The 14,439-nt window shown below is 40.8% G+C and overlaps 1 protein-coding gene across 1 annotated transcript; it reads right to left on the reverse strand.

Annotated features, from left to right (window-relative positions):
• Positions 1-2,094: 2,094 nt before the first annotated feature.
• LOC113758529 lies at positions 2,095-3,060 on the reverse strand. Its single transcript, XM_027301342.1, has 2 exons — positions 2,711-3,060; positions 2,095-2,491 (listed from the first exon to the last, which is right to left on the reverse strand). The coding sequence occupies exons 1-2, from the start codon at positions 3,058-3,060 to the stop codon at positions 2,095-2,097; spliced, it is 747 nt and encodes a 248-aa protein (XP_027157143.1).
• Between the last annotated feature and the right edge of the window lie 11,379 nt (positions 3,061-14,439).

Here is a 14,439-nt window from a genome sequence, read left to right on the forward strand (position 1 = left end):
CAAATCCACATATCACTAGAGTAAAATCACATGGAACGTATAAGTGAAAAATCAAACTAGGACATATGCGGAAACGAAGTTTGGGTTGGAAAACAAAAGGCAGATTTTCTGTTGCTTAGCGGAATTAACACAACTGAAGCTATCCTCGTCGGATTGAGGTGTAATTTACACCGTTTCAAGCTAAGAGAAAGGGCTATAATGTTGAAGAAGGCCACTCAGTCCAGTTTGCAATGTATCTAAGTCAAATTTACCAAAACAACCCCAGATTTTCCAATTCGAAGTTTACTGTGGCAGTCCGGATTCATTCAGTCATATCTCAGCATATACAACTCCAATTCAAGTGATTCCAAAGCCATTTGAAAGCTAAGATACAAGGCTATAAGTCTTAAGAAGACATCATCAACCAAATCAGTAGTATTCCTGGTCAAACTAACCAATTACAGAAGCGGATTAGCAGGTTCGGACATAAACAGGGCAGCAGGGGTATTTCGGTCTTTTCACAGGCTACGTTGCTCCGATTAAGCTGAAATTTTGCAGGAAACTATAAAATACCATCCTATACAACTTTCATGTTTTAACCCAAGGCTAATTCGGCCTCTAACCTAGTCGAATAGTACCGGCAGAACAGGCTTCATAGAAACCCTAATCTGGAATTTTTTGCTTCAAACCAGAAATTTTCCACTAATCATTACAATTATCATACCAAAGCTTCATTCTAACCCATACTAGACCATCATACATGGCCAAACAACATTAAACATATAAAAACAGAAAAATTTTGCATAAAATCAAAAATTCATCAAACACCACCAAAAGTCATGAAAACCTCCACAAAATCACCTAACTAACCTTCACAAGTCATGAATTTATCATTATCAAAGCCAAAGATGGAATTTCTTGACTACTCACCTTGAAATCTCAAGAAAGGAAGCAACTTACACCACTATCTTTCAAACCACTTCACCTATTACTTCACTACCACCTAGCTAAGGGTTTTTATGGAGTGATTTGAAGTTTTATCGGTTAAGTTGTGAGATTGAGCAAGATTGAGTAGAAGAAATTTGATAGCTTTTCTTTCTTTTGTTCTCCAAGAAATTCGGCCAAGAGAGGGAAAAATAAGAGGATTTTTGGCCAATTTTTGGTATTTATTTGGTAAAGGTGGTAAGATGGTCTTATGGTCAAATTCCAAGTCCAATAGCAAAGTGACATTTGTCCCTCTCTTTAATGCTAGGTTATCCTTTTGTCTCTCCACTCTTATCCATACAACAACCTCTAATTATCTCATAACACCCGATAAATTAAACCCAATATCCAAAACCTAACCTAACGGGCCGAATTTTTCTTAACTTTTCGCACTAGCGGGTCCCACGTCCGGTATACGCTCTTAATTTCTCAAAAACTAATCGATACTAGAAAAATCATTTAAAAACTATATTTACTCATAAAAATTACTTTTAAAATTTTTCCGAATAATAAAAAAAATATGGAAAAACGTGCAATTAAACGAAAATAAAACCTAGAAATTCAGAAAATTACGAGTCCTCACAAGTTGTAATAAGAAGAATGAGATTTTCAAGGGTAACACCGGATGCCATATTCTTCGAGACATGAAGGAGCTATTGGCATGCCGGCGCACAAGCTGAAACGGAGACTGTAGGGTAAACCGCCCCGATTGTGACGGTCTCCATACCATTAAATCAGGAAGATGGCCTACCGGAGGAGCAACCTGAACAACCTCACTGACGACTCCATTTGGCACCCATTGCTGAAGAAGCTGAAAGTTCCAAGATCCATTAGTTACAAAATCAGCAACCAGATGATCCGACACACTATCCAGCCGTGAAGCCAATGAACCAGTCCCAAGGCAATTGTCAAACTAGAAATTTGAGCTACCAGAGTGCCCAATCCATCCAATGTAACATTCCGCAAGATGAGCACCACCACCATCCTTCTCCATACTTGCGACCCCTCATCACGATATACCAGATTAGGATGCACCTGCGCGCAATACTTAGCCTTCATGAAGGTCGCCCAAAGAGATGACAAGGAACGGAAGCTCCACCACAACTTGATGGAAAATGCACCATGAATATCCTACAGTCGTTGGAATCCCATGCCCCCCTCTTCACCTGGCACACATAGTTCCTTCCATCCAATCCAATGCAATTTGTGACCCCACTCGGAGTCACCCCAGAGAAAATTTGAGAACCTGCCTTCAATCTCTTTGAATACTGATTTCGGAGGTGATGCAGCCATTAAGAGATAGACCGGTAGGGCGAGGACATGCTTCAACAGCACAATCCTACCCCCAGTAGACAAGAACCTGTTCTTCCAGGACTCAACCTTACTCACCACGGCCTGGCATAATCCAGCAAAGTACTCCTTTCTTCGCCTCCCATAGTACAGAGGATACCTTAGATACTTGATGGGAAATGCCCTAAAATTGAAGCGTGTTACCTGCTGGATCATCGTCCTCCTCGGTCTACCTAAGCTGTCATGAACCAAAAATCAACTCTTCATTTTATTGATCTGCTGTCTAGAGGTCGCTTCATACTCCTCTAATACCCTCATTACTAGCCTGAGAGAGGCAGAAGTCGCACTAGAAAAAATTAGCACATCATCAGCATAGCCCAAATGCGTAATAGTTGGGCAACCTCTTGGGATCCTGAAGCCTTGAAACCCCCGTTGATGTACAAGCTAATTTAGAGACCGAGATAATACCTCCGCCCCGATGATAAACAAAGCAGGCGACAATGGATCCCCCTGGCAAAGCCCTCGAGTTGACTTAAAGAAACCGCAGAGCAAACCATTTATAATTACGGAGAAGCAAACATTGAAAATAATCCGCCAGACCATATCAATCCAGTGTTCCCCAAAGCCAAAAGCTCGTAATACTTTTACCAAGAATGGCCATATCATCCTATCATAAGCTTTCGTCATGTCAAGTTTGAAAACCACATTACCCTCGCGCATCTTCCGGTTGATGCCCGCAATGATCTCCTGAGCTAGTACGTAATTATCTGAAATGGACCGGCCCCGAACAAACCCGCTCTGATTCATTGAGATAATCTTAGGTAAGATAGGCGCTAGATGACAAGACAGAATCTTTGAGAAGATCTTATTCACAAAGTTACAAAGACTGATAGGACGAAACTGTGAAAACTCCTTCGACTACTGCACCTTGAGCAACAAAATGATAGAGGTAGTAGTGATTCACCTTGGAAGTTCAGCACCGCAAAAGAAACTTTGGACAGCGTTATACACATCACCACTAACTATCTCCCAGGCCGCGGAGAAGAACCTGCCAGAGAAACCGTCAGGACCTGCAGCACTATTCCCATCCATTTCACAAACAATCTGCCACACTTCCTCCAAGGATGGGGCCTCCTCCAACTTCTCATTGTCCTCCATTGATATCAGCCGAGGGATGACATTAGGCACATCCCTTATACCAGGGGCATCCTTCAATAAGAATAAGGAGGAGAAATACCGCACCGCCTCCTCTCCAATGATTGCATCCTCATTGACCCATTTGCCATTAGACTTCTGAATCCGGTGGATTACCGATTGCATATGCCGTTGCTTTACCACCGAGTGGAAAAACTTGGTGTTACAATCACCTAAAGCCAGCCATTTGACCTGAGCTATTTGCTTCCACAGCAACTCCTCCATGGCTAATGCTCATCTCCAAGAAGCCTGGGCCTGTTACAGATCCGCATGTACCACCTCAAACCCTCCTTCCTCTAACTGTCTCTCTAACCATCCAACCTCCTCTTCAACCTTTGCCAAAAAGTTTTCCACGCAGTCCTTGTTCCACAGTTGAAGATGCCTCTTTAGCCGCTGTAACTTAGAGCAAAGCACATGCATCGGGGGCCCGCCGCACTCTTGCTGCCATGACTCTTTCACCGCACCTAAGAAATCCTCACGATCCGCCCAAACATTGATGAACCGAAATGGACGGGGTTTACCATCCATCCTTGTAGCAGTGGAGAGCAACAATGGCGTATTATCAGAGGGATGACGCTCCAAATGAGCAACAACAATCGATAAACCAGCATCAAAACACTCCACATTCAGCAATAAACGGTCTAACCGTTTCCAAATCCTAGCTCGGCCGTGGCGATTATTGCACCAGGTAGAATTAGAACCTGAGAACCCGCCATCTACCAAACCAGCAGCACTCATGAAAGCCACAAAATCTGCTGCCTCATCAACAGTGAACAGCTGTCCCCCCTTTTTTTCCTCATCCCCAACAACAACATTAAAATCACCATACACCAGCCAGGGGCCGTGCGATGGTTTGCATTGGAGCAAACCTACCCAAAGAGCCTTCCTTCCCTCCCCAGTGGTAGCAGCATGTACCACCGAGAAGGAAATTGAGCTCACCAAATAGGGATGTTGAATAGACAAAGATAAAACCTGAGTACCCTCACCCACAATGGAACAACAAAATGGAGAATTATAGAAAACCCACAACAACAGCTCAAAATGAGAAAGCACATAATCAAATTTCAATCTAACCTGAAACTCCTCTGCCAAAGACATTTGAACATGCGTTTCACACACTACAAGCAATTGGATATTATGAGACACAACTAATTTTCACAGTCTACGCAAATGGGACGCCTTAGCCATACCCCTAATGTTCCAGAACAGTGTATTAATCATGAGATAAATGTTGGAAAAGTTTTGTGAAGCCCTTACCGTAGATCACAGTTCCCTATCCGATAGGAATCTCGCATGCATGCCTTTGGACTTGCCCATGACCACCCTAAAGGAATCATCAAGGACCTGAAGGGACTGCTTAGACGGCTGTCCAACCTCACCAGCACCCAGCCCATCCCTCAACGCCATACCCTGTGGAGAGAGGTTACCTGCTGCAGCCACATACTCAACTTCGAAGGCTACTCTCCTCCCCATTCCATTCTCCTGGAAACCTATCGCTGGACTGAACCGCACCACCACTAGTCTGCACCTCCCCGCAGTCACCCATAGCCGAAGCAACCTCCAAGGGTTCGTTGGACAGCAGCGGAGAAAACTATCCCGGGACCAGATGTGACTCTAGAGCAAGTTCGGCTATGACCTGAGCGTTCTCACCAACCTGAACCTCCATGGGCGACAACGCCTTGGCAGGGGAAGAACCTGCCTGACCTAAGCCTAGCATCTGGGTCTCCCGCACAGGTGAAGCCAGGAGCTCGCTGTTTGTCGGTTGTTCTTGCCCATCCAGCGGCAAGTCTTGCAGTAGGATATCCTCGCCCAGGGGTTGTCTCCCCCTCTCATCAGCTTGCGTACCAGTCCCACGCACCTCCCCACTCCCCGCTACAGTCACATCCCCCTCTGGAGCAGCAACCACCTTCGGTGTCCATGTTTGGCATTGAAGATCAGCCTGAGGCCTGCCCCCCAAAACCTTCCCCATCCCCATCCGACATGCTTGTGCCATATGACCAACTTTGTAGCAGGAGGAACAAAAATCTGGGAGGTTCTCATACTCCACACGTTGCCAGAAGCCCCTCACTGAACCATTACCAATCCATAGTTTGTTAGGAAGCTCTTGCTACAGATTGACCTCTACACAAACTCTTGCCACGCTCGGCCTCACCAGAGCAACTGTAGACGTATCCATGTTGAGAGGTTCTTCAATCAAACGCGCAATCGAAAACAATGCTCCTTTGGCAAAATAATGAATCGGCAAACCTGGGAGAGAAACCCAAACTGGGGCAATGGGGGATTCCACATCGACCGAGAAGACGGGTGACCATTTAAACATGCACATAACAAAACCTTGGAAGTTCCATACCCCACGAAGCCAGCAACGTAAGTAATGCTCCTCCAAGGTGAACTTGATCAAGACATGCCTAGGGTCAAGCAACCCAAGGCTATACACACCCTTGTAACCCACAGCCTGAAAAAAATTCCGAAGCTCCTCCATAGTCGGTCGCCCTCTAGAAAATTTACCTACCAGCGCTAGCTTGAATGGTGCTGAGAGTGCAGAGACATCCCCATCTAAGAAAAACACAGCCGGCTTACCCTTGAAGGAGGAGGGGTCCTTCACCACTTCAACCAATAGGGACATTTGTCTAAAGCCTATCCATCACACCTAACCCTCTTGCATGGCCTCCACTTGGCTACTATGCCCCTAATACACCTGTCTAATAATCTCATATTACACTTGACAAATAATTTCCTATTACACTTGTCTTCTTATTTTATTTATTTATTATATATTTTCCAAAAACAATTTAGGTAAACAAAAACAAAACAACAAAACAAAAAAACAATAAAAAACAAAATTTTAATTCCTAATTGCAAATGCATTGCACAATTTTCATTTATCTTAAAAAAATTGAATCTAAAAGGATTAAAGACAAATTTTGAATTTTTTTGTGAGAATTTTTCCTTTTTTTTAGAAATTTAATGCAAAATATCTTAAAAATGAAACTGATAAACCTAATGTACAAAAATAAACACTAACTGTCATTTAATCAATTAAAATAAAATAAAATTAAAATAATAAAAAATAAAGCTAAAATTGAATTAGATAATAATTGAAATTTTGGTGTCTACATTTTCTATTGATTGTTATTAAATGACTAATGTCTTTGTTTCAATTACTTGGTTATGTGTATGGGAATCTCACTGAGTTTTAGCTCATCCCTCTATTCCGTTAAATTTGTTTTCCTTATAGGGTTTGAGAGCAAGGACGGGTATTTAGAGGAAGACTAAACTTTTGACTAGAACTTTTGTTGTGTAATAGTGATAGTATTAGTAGTTGGTTGGATCTTGAACTTTTGTACTTAACCTTGAGGATTGTATATCTGTGTTAATGTTTGTATATACGTTAAGTTTGATTGGCACATCTTTACTTGCTCTTGAAGTGATAAGTAAGTGAACCCCGACGAGAGTTGGACAGGCGGTCCACCAAACCCTTTGGTTTGCCTTAGGGGGAGGTGGGGTCGTCACAGGTGGTATCAGAGTTTAGGTTTCAGATCTCTGTAGTGTATTCTAGGTTTAATGTTTAGGATGTCGGATTGCGGGATATTGTGAAGTTTAAGTGCAATATTAAGCATCTATGTTCCTGATGGATAGTAAGATTTGATGTTTGAGGGTTTTATATTGGGTTCACAAGAAGAGAAGAGAATTGTGTGAGATTGTTTTGAAGAGTAATGGGTCAGTTTCTTGAACAATGATCGTAGTTGATACCTATGGGACTGACTTTGACTTTGACTTTGCATTTGTAAGGAACTAGATATAATTCTTGGAGCGATTGCTTAAGTAGGGATCTTTTGAATTTTCTTTGACGGATGAACTTGGGGTTTAGAATCTACCCTTGGAGAAACTGGGAACCGTTGTCTCTTGTTTTGTTCTGCATGTATGTATATGTTTGCCATGTTGCGAACTAATATGTATAGTGTACTACACATGTTTTGTGAACTTGATTTTTCTAGGATGATACGTACAACATTCTTGTGATTTAACTTGTGAATTTGTTGTGTTATATATTCAAGGGTGTTTTCTCATTTTTGGCCTATGTTGTTTTCTTCTTATTCTATATATATAGCCGATCTATTTTTGCTCATACACGTATATAGTTTATTTAAAAAAAAAGGTATGGAGGGACGAAGAAGTCGAGGACAAGGGGTTAATCGTGGACGTGGGGCTAGGCAAGCTCAAGAACCAAGAGAAGAAAGAGAAGCGGCAGCTAAACAACAACATGAACCATGGGCCGAAGCAGGGGATCAGGTAGCGACGACCATACAACGAATGATCGATATTTTGGCGCGTTTAGTGGAACAACAAGGGCAAGTACCTGATAACCAACCCAGGGAACCTGAGGGAGGAGAGGATAGGGTCCTAGAGTATTTTCAGAAGTTTTCTCCTCCTAAGTTTCTTGGAGGATCTAATCCGAAGGCAGCCGAGAGTTGGTTAGAACAAATGATTAATTTTTTTGCCGCGCTAAACTATCCAGAGGAGAGACAGGTGACATTTACGATATTTCAAGTTGAAGGGCTAGCTCCTGCTTGATGGAACGTGGTTAGGGCAAAGTGAGAGAGGGAACAAATAGGGCAAACTTGGGTAAATTTCATATGGAAATTTAATGAGAAATACCTTCCGCCCTTAGTCCAAGAGAAAAGGGAGGATGATTTCATTAGATTACGTCAGGGAGCCTTGAGCGTGTCAGAATATGAAACCCAATTCACTAAGTTATCTAAAATTGTCCCTAAATTAGTAACTATAGAGCAATGAAGAGTAAAGCGGTTTGTACAAGGATTAAATGTGAAAATCCAGAAAGCTCTTGCGGCGGCTCAAATCACTACATTCATAGAAGTTCTTGAGAAAGCCCAAAGGGTTGAAATTGCAAGGGTGCAAGTAAAAGCATTCCAAGCGCAGAAAAGAAGTGCGCCGAGTAATGAGCCTGAGGAACTTAAGGACACCGTACCACCTTCCAAATCTAGAAGAGTAAACCTTCTACCTTACCCATCATGGATGCAAGGACAATATGAGGGAAGTTTGACAAGAGAAAGTCAGGTAGGAAGAGGACGACAAGAGGAAATCTCTCTAAAGAATCAAATAGAAGCTTCTCCATTAGCTTGTGGTTACTGTGGGAAAACAAATCATACTGAGGATGCATGCTGGGTAAAGGGAAAGAAATGCTTGATATGTGGAAGTGCTGATCATCAACTTCACAATTGTCCGAAGACGCAACAAAGAGGGTTGAATGTGCAGCAAAGGGATCAGATTACTTCTAGGCCGAACCAAGAAAGAGGAAACAGATCTAAGGCATCAGCAAGAGTATACTCTTTGGAACAACAACCCATTCCAAAATCTTATGAATGTGAGAATTTCGAGGACGAAATTCTGTTAAGAGGGGGAGAGTGTAAGAACCCGAAAAATTAGGTTATATTTTATTTTATTTCTTTGAATGCATTTTCTTTACTTTAAATTATTGCCTTAATTTCCTTGATATTTTTATAAGTGAGTCAAGTTTTCAAATCATTTTTCTTGAATAAGTTGGTTCATGTTAAGTTCGTAGCGCACTATGGACGTGGGACCCGCTAGCACGGTAAGTACGATAAATTTTTTACAACTAGGTAAAGTTTTGTATAAAGGGATATTAGTTATAAAGTGCTAAAAGATAATTAGAGGTTAGCTAGATAGTTTAACCATTGGAAGACAAGAAGATGAGATTAAAACCTTAGGACGCCATTTGTCACGAAACCATTGCAAGTTGGACTTTGACCAACCTTTCTTCACCTTTACTAAAAATCAAAATTTGACCAAAACTTCTCCATTTTTCTTTCTTGCTTGGCCAAATTTCTTGAGGTAGAGAAAGGGAGAGAAACTTCATCTTGTCTTGCAATTTCTTGCTACAATCTTGAGTTTCAATCATTAAATTTGCAAATTACTCCATACAAAGTGCTAACTAAGGGAGGGTAGAGGTGTTGGTGGAGTGATTTTGGAGGAAAAAGCTCTAAGCTACCTTCTTTCTTGTGGTTCTAAGGTAACTTGCCAAGAAATCCCTCTTTGCTTCTAATAATTGCATATTAGTGGTTTAGGGTTGCTAAATGTGTAGTTTTGTGAGAAATTTCATGACTGGAATTGGTGATATGTAGAATTTCAGTTTTATTGGTGAATTTTCTGCTCATCTATGAAGCTTAAGGGTTGGCCATGATTTACTAGCTTTGACATGTGAAATATCTAGTGTTTCTATGCTAGTTTACTTTGCCTAAAGAAATTTCCAGCTTGGGTGCATAAATTTCAGCTTAGGGTTTCATTTTCTAGCTTGAGTAGGTGATGGTTGTGACAGCCCCACCTCCCCCTAAGGCGAACCAAAGGGTTCGGCGGACCGTCTGCCCAACTCTCGCTGGGACTCAGTCGTTCACTCAAGCAAATCAGAAATAAAACCTCAAGAAAGAGCAAAACAAGGATCCAAAACTTAAAACAAAATTATATACATTGTTATCTCAGAAGGAAGTACATCCGTCGAATATACAAAGGTTCTCAATTCACCATACAACCAGCCCGTGCCAAGCACTAGGGCGAGAACCATTACAAAACCAAAGAACTAGACCAAACTAGTCTATACAGAGCTCTCGTCCTTGCTTGCCTTCCCCTGTTAAGGAAAACAAAACTAAAGGGATGAGCTAAAAGCTCAGTGAGGTTCTGAACACATAAGCAGCAATCCATCCAAAACATTAAATATAGAATTTCAATAATTCAAGTAACATTTACAATGGAAAGCGATAATAACACATACATTAAAAGGATACAGGCTCACAAGGAGTCATTTGTTCATTCGTTCGTTCGTTCGTTCTCCTGACATTCCCCTTATTCCTCCATTCACTTGAAAATGCATTTTTGTAAGTAAAACTCTCGTTCGTTCATTCATTTCATCCACCCCCTTCCCAGACATTGGTCGGGCTCCACCAGACTTCAAGGTAATACTCGGGTATACCAAACGTTCACCCAGGTCACCATATCGCTCGACCGAATCCGCTTCTGGTTCGAGTCGATCGGTAACAAGGGGCAGTGGCCAGTTCAGCCAAAAGGCTTACATTCATGCACAAGTAACATTTCAATCGTTCAATCATTGAAAATTTCATAATCATTTAGGCTGAGTGCGATAAAGTACACACTCGCCTAGAAAACTCGTTTGGCCAATCGTTGAAAGCACTTAACACATTATCAATCAATAATAACAAGCCAATAAGTCAAGGAAATATAACAAACAAGGAACACTCACCTAGTTATGTAAAATATCATGCAAAATATCCTTTCGGATATTACCCTTAGTCACCAATGAAACCTAAAGATTGAACAAGAGAACATATTACAGTTTATCGAGCAAAACATTTAAGGGGAAACGAAGAAACCCGACTAATTAGGAGTAAAACGTGTAAAGATGACTTTCAAGTAAAAAGAGGGTTGTTTGGACCCAAGGATGAAAATAACTAGGGTTTCAAAATCAATCGCAAAACCAAGCTCAAAAGGCTTATAGAATTCCAACGGAAAACATTTGACCAATGACAAATCAAAAGACAAATAGAAATGCTAAGAAAATATTCTTTCAGAATCGTAAAGAATCGTTTATATGACTAAAAGTCACTATGTATTCAAGTAGAGGTTATATAACAAGGGTTTTGATGAAAATCATATGGAAAAGGAGGACTCTTAAAAGCGTACTTGAAAGTAGTTCATTTGTGGCCGATAAAACCCTAACTCATACTTCTATATTTTGGGTACGGAGTAAGTAAACATTTGGCGTTTCAAATCGAAGAGGTATCATGTTTTGGAATGGTAAAATGGTCATAGTATTTGCCAAACGAAAATATACAAATTCAAATAGAAACTTAGCCCTTGAGCGAAAATTTGGGCAGCACGCCCTTTGTATTTACCTAATTTTCCAGCCATTTTGGCTTTATTATTTTTCTCATTCAGACTCAAGTTTATACACAACAAAAATGCATTTCAATAGCCGTTCCATAGGCTCAAGACAATACAAGGACATAAATCAACTAATAACAAATGCGGAAATGAAGTTTACAAAAGACAGATTTGATGGGTTTTTGCGGAAAGAACACATCTAAGGTTACACTTATCAGATTGGTATGAAACTTATACCATTTCAAAGCTAAGACGAAGGCCTACAACTTTCATGAAGATCACTTGGTCAAATTTCCAGTGTAACCTGGTCAAATTCCCAATTTACAGAGCCAACTTCCAACTATATGGCTAATTAACCGCACTACACTAGAATGGTCATATCTCAGGCTACCAAGGTCCGTTTAAGGTGTTCTTGTAGGTGTTGAAAAGATAAGACAGAGTAATAAAACTTTCATGTTTTAGAAAATGGCTAAATCAGCACGGATCCTAGTGAATAAACATGATAAACTGGATGAACTGACTAAAACGGAACACTGGAAACATCCTAAAATAGTGAGGGTATTTTGGTCTTTTCACAGGTTACGTTGCTCGGATTGAGCTGAAATTTTGTAGGCACCTATAAAATACAATTCTATACAAATTTCATGTTTTATTCCAAGCCTAATTAGGCCTCTAAACACACGAACTGAAACCAGATAGAACAGGGTGAAATTTTTCCAGAAATCTGGAATTTTTTTGGTTTCAATGGTAACTTTCTTCATTTCTTGCTTCACTTGCTACCAAAACCCCCTATATAATCGTGGATACAACATATACTAACCATACATCAAGTATAGGCAGCAATCCATCAAACCCTAATTCATGCAACTAAAAGGAAAATCACCCAAAGCATGATAACAACCATCATTCACCACAAATTTGAGATGCTAAGCTAATTTAAACAAGATCAAGAGTAAGAAATGGGGAAATCATCATCCTTACCTTGCTTAAGTGTCTTCCAAGAGCAACCCTAGTTCTTCCTTTCAAAATTTCACCAATACTCCACTAGCTAAACACCCAAGGATGACTTTAATCGGTTTGTTTTCTTTGTTTCCTCACTTGGTGACTAGATTCAAGAAGAAATGGAGCAACTTTCCCTTGGTGTCTTCCTCTCCTCTCTCTCGGCCTTGCAGCAGAAAAATGAAGAAAAAAAAGATGGCTCCAAGGTGATAAGAAGGTAGAAAATTATTTGGTCAATGGCCCTTAGGTGGCCAACAAGTGGCTTCACCACCACCACTCATTTTTCTTTTCTCTTTCCTTGCATTTGGTCCACATTTTCGGTCAAGGCTAGCTGGCCATGAGGGGGATATTTTGCTCAAATATTAATGAGCTTGTATGGTAAGAAAGTGGTGGTCAAGTGGTGTGTTCAATCGGTAGTGCACGGTTCACATCGGTTCGCACCGTTTTTCCTTAAATCACACGTACTAGGGTTTTTACTTCCTATTCACTAACTTTTTATCATTTCTTCTAATCACATATTATTTCTCACCCAAAAGTCACTCTTAAGCACCAAATTTGATCCTCGCTCCGTACCGGATAATTACACGACGGATACACGAAAAACCCTATTTCACTTCGAATTGAAATCGGAAAGGAAAACCCTAATTTTCTATGATCATTGGCACTTTTTCTAGGGTGATTAAGTAGCAATATGGTATAGAATAATAATTTCCAAATAATTTTCAAATAAAAGGAAATTTTCAAGAAATATGTAAGGAATTTGCAAGTCCTCACAATGGTCATATGTTTGATTTAGTGAGTTATTGGCCTGGTATGTATATGCTTGAGTTGAGGCTATTTTGTGGTAAGAATGAAGCCTTGATTTGGCTGGAAAAGTAGTAAACACAAAGGAGGTGCCGCTGAAAATTTTGTCTGCAGGAAACCTTGGGCAGCCTTAGGAAATCTGCTATATCTTGTTGTAGAAAAGTCAGAATTTAATTCCGTTTATTGCGTTTGAAACTAGAGTCAGAATACTATCAACCGTGAAAATTTCAGCCTTTTCTCAATTCCCATGAATATCTGTGATTTTTTAAAGTTGACTAAAATTGCATACCTGTTCTGCCTTTTACTGGATGAAGTAGCAACTTGAGACTCGAATTTGACTAACTTATGGACTGAATCCTGTGACAGCCCCACCTTCCCCTAAGGCGAACCAAAGGGGTTAGCGGACTGCCTGCCCATCTCTCACCAGGACTACGGGCAGTTACACGCGATCTAGAACGTTTCGGGAAAGTAAAAGCGCGCTCGGCCAAGCCACAAGAACCAAAATAACAAAAATAATAAGTAAAATGAAAACGATGAATAGTGCCTGAAGTGTTAGAATCCGAAATCCCACCAAACATTAATACATAGCAATTCAACATTTACAACCAAAACGGCATGTCAAAAGCTATACATAAGGGATACACATATTCGGTTTGCCATTCAAAAGATGAACCCAATACACATTAGGGTTTCATGCAAAGAGCTATCAAAATAGACATATACATGGCTCAATTTGGCAACCAACAAGTGTAAGCTTCCAAAAGTGATTAGTTTCCTGTAAGGAAAACAAATGGAATGGTGTGAGCTAAAGCTCAGTGAGCAACTATCACACAATCAACCAAGATCACTTAAGCATAAACGTTCATTGCAAATATTCAGATAAGAAGCAAAACAAGTCGGTAAAAGGATACGGACGGCTCTCAAGAGCCCATTTCCACGCTTACATTCTTGATCCAACCTCATTGATCCTCCGTCAATGTTAAAAGTACCAAACCGTAGACTTCACTTCACTTCCATTCCTTCCACCCATCATACCCCAACCGGGCCCGCACTCCAAGCAGTAACTTTAGGTGATACTCGAGTACACCGGAACCAAGGGTCTCATTACCACAAGATTCCCATTTCAGTCCCCATGGCTAGTCAATGTTCACGACCAAGCCCTCGCTGGCTCGATTCAATTGAATGCCAACGGGGTCGAGCTCAGTACAGTAGGGCCGTTGGATACTCGTCCAACCAACACCCAAACAATTTCCA

This window comes from Coffea eugenioides, unplaced genomic scaffold (genome assembly GCF_003713205.1).
Source record: "Coffea eugenioides isolate CCC68of unplaced genomic scaffold, Ceug_1.0 ScVebR1_559;HRSCAF=1257, whole genome shotgun sequence".
NCBI lineage: Eukaryota > Viridiplantae > Streptophyta > Magnoliopsida > Gentianales > Rubiaceae > Coffea > Coffea eugenioides.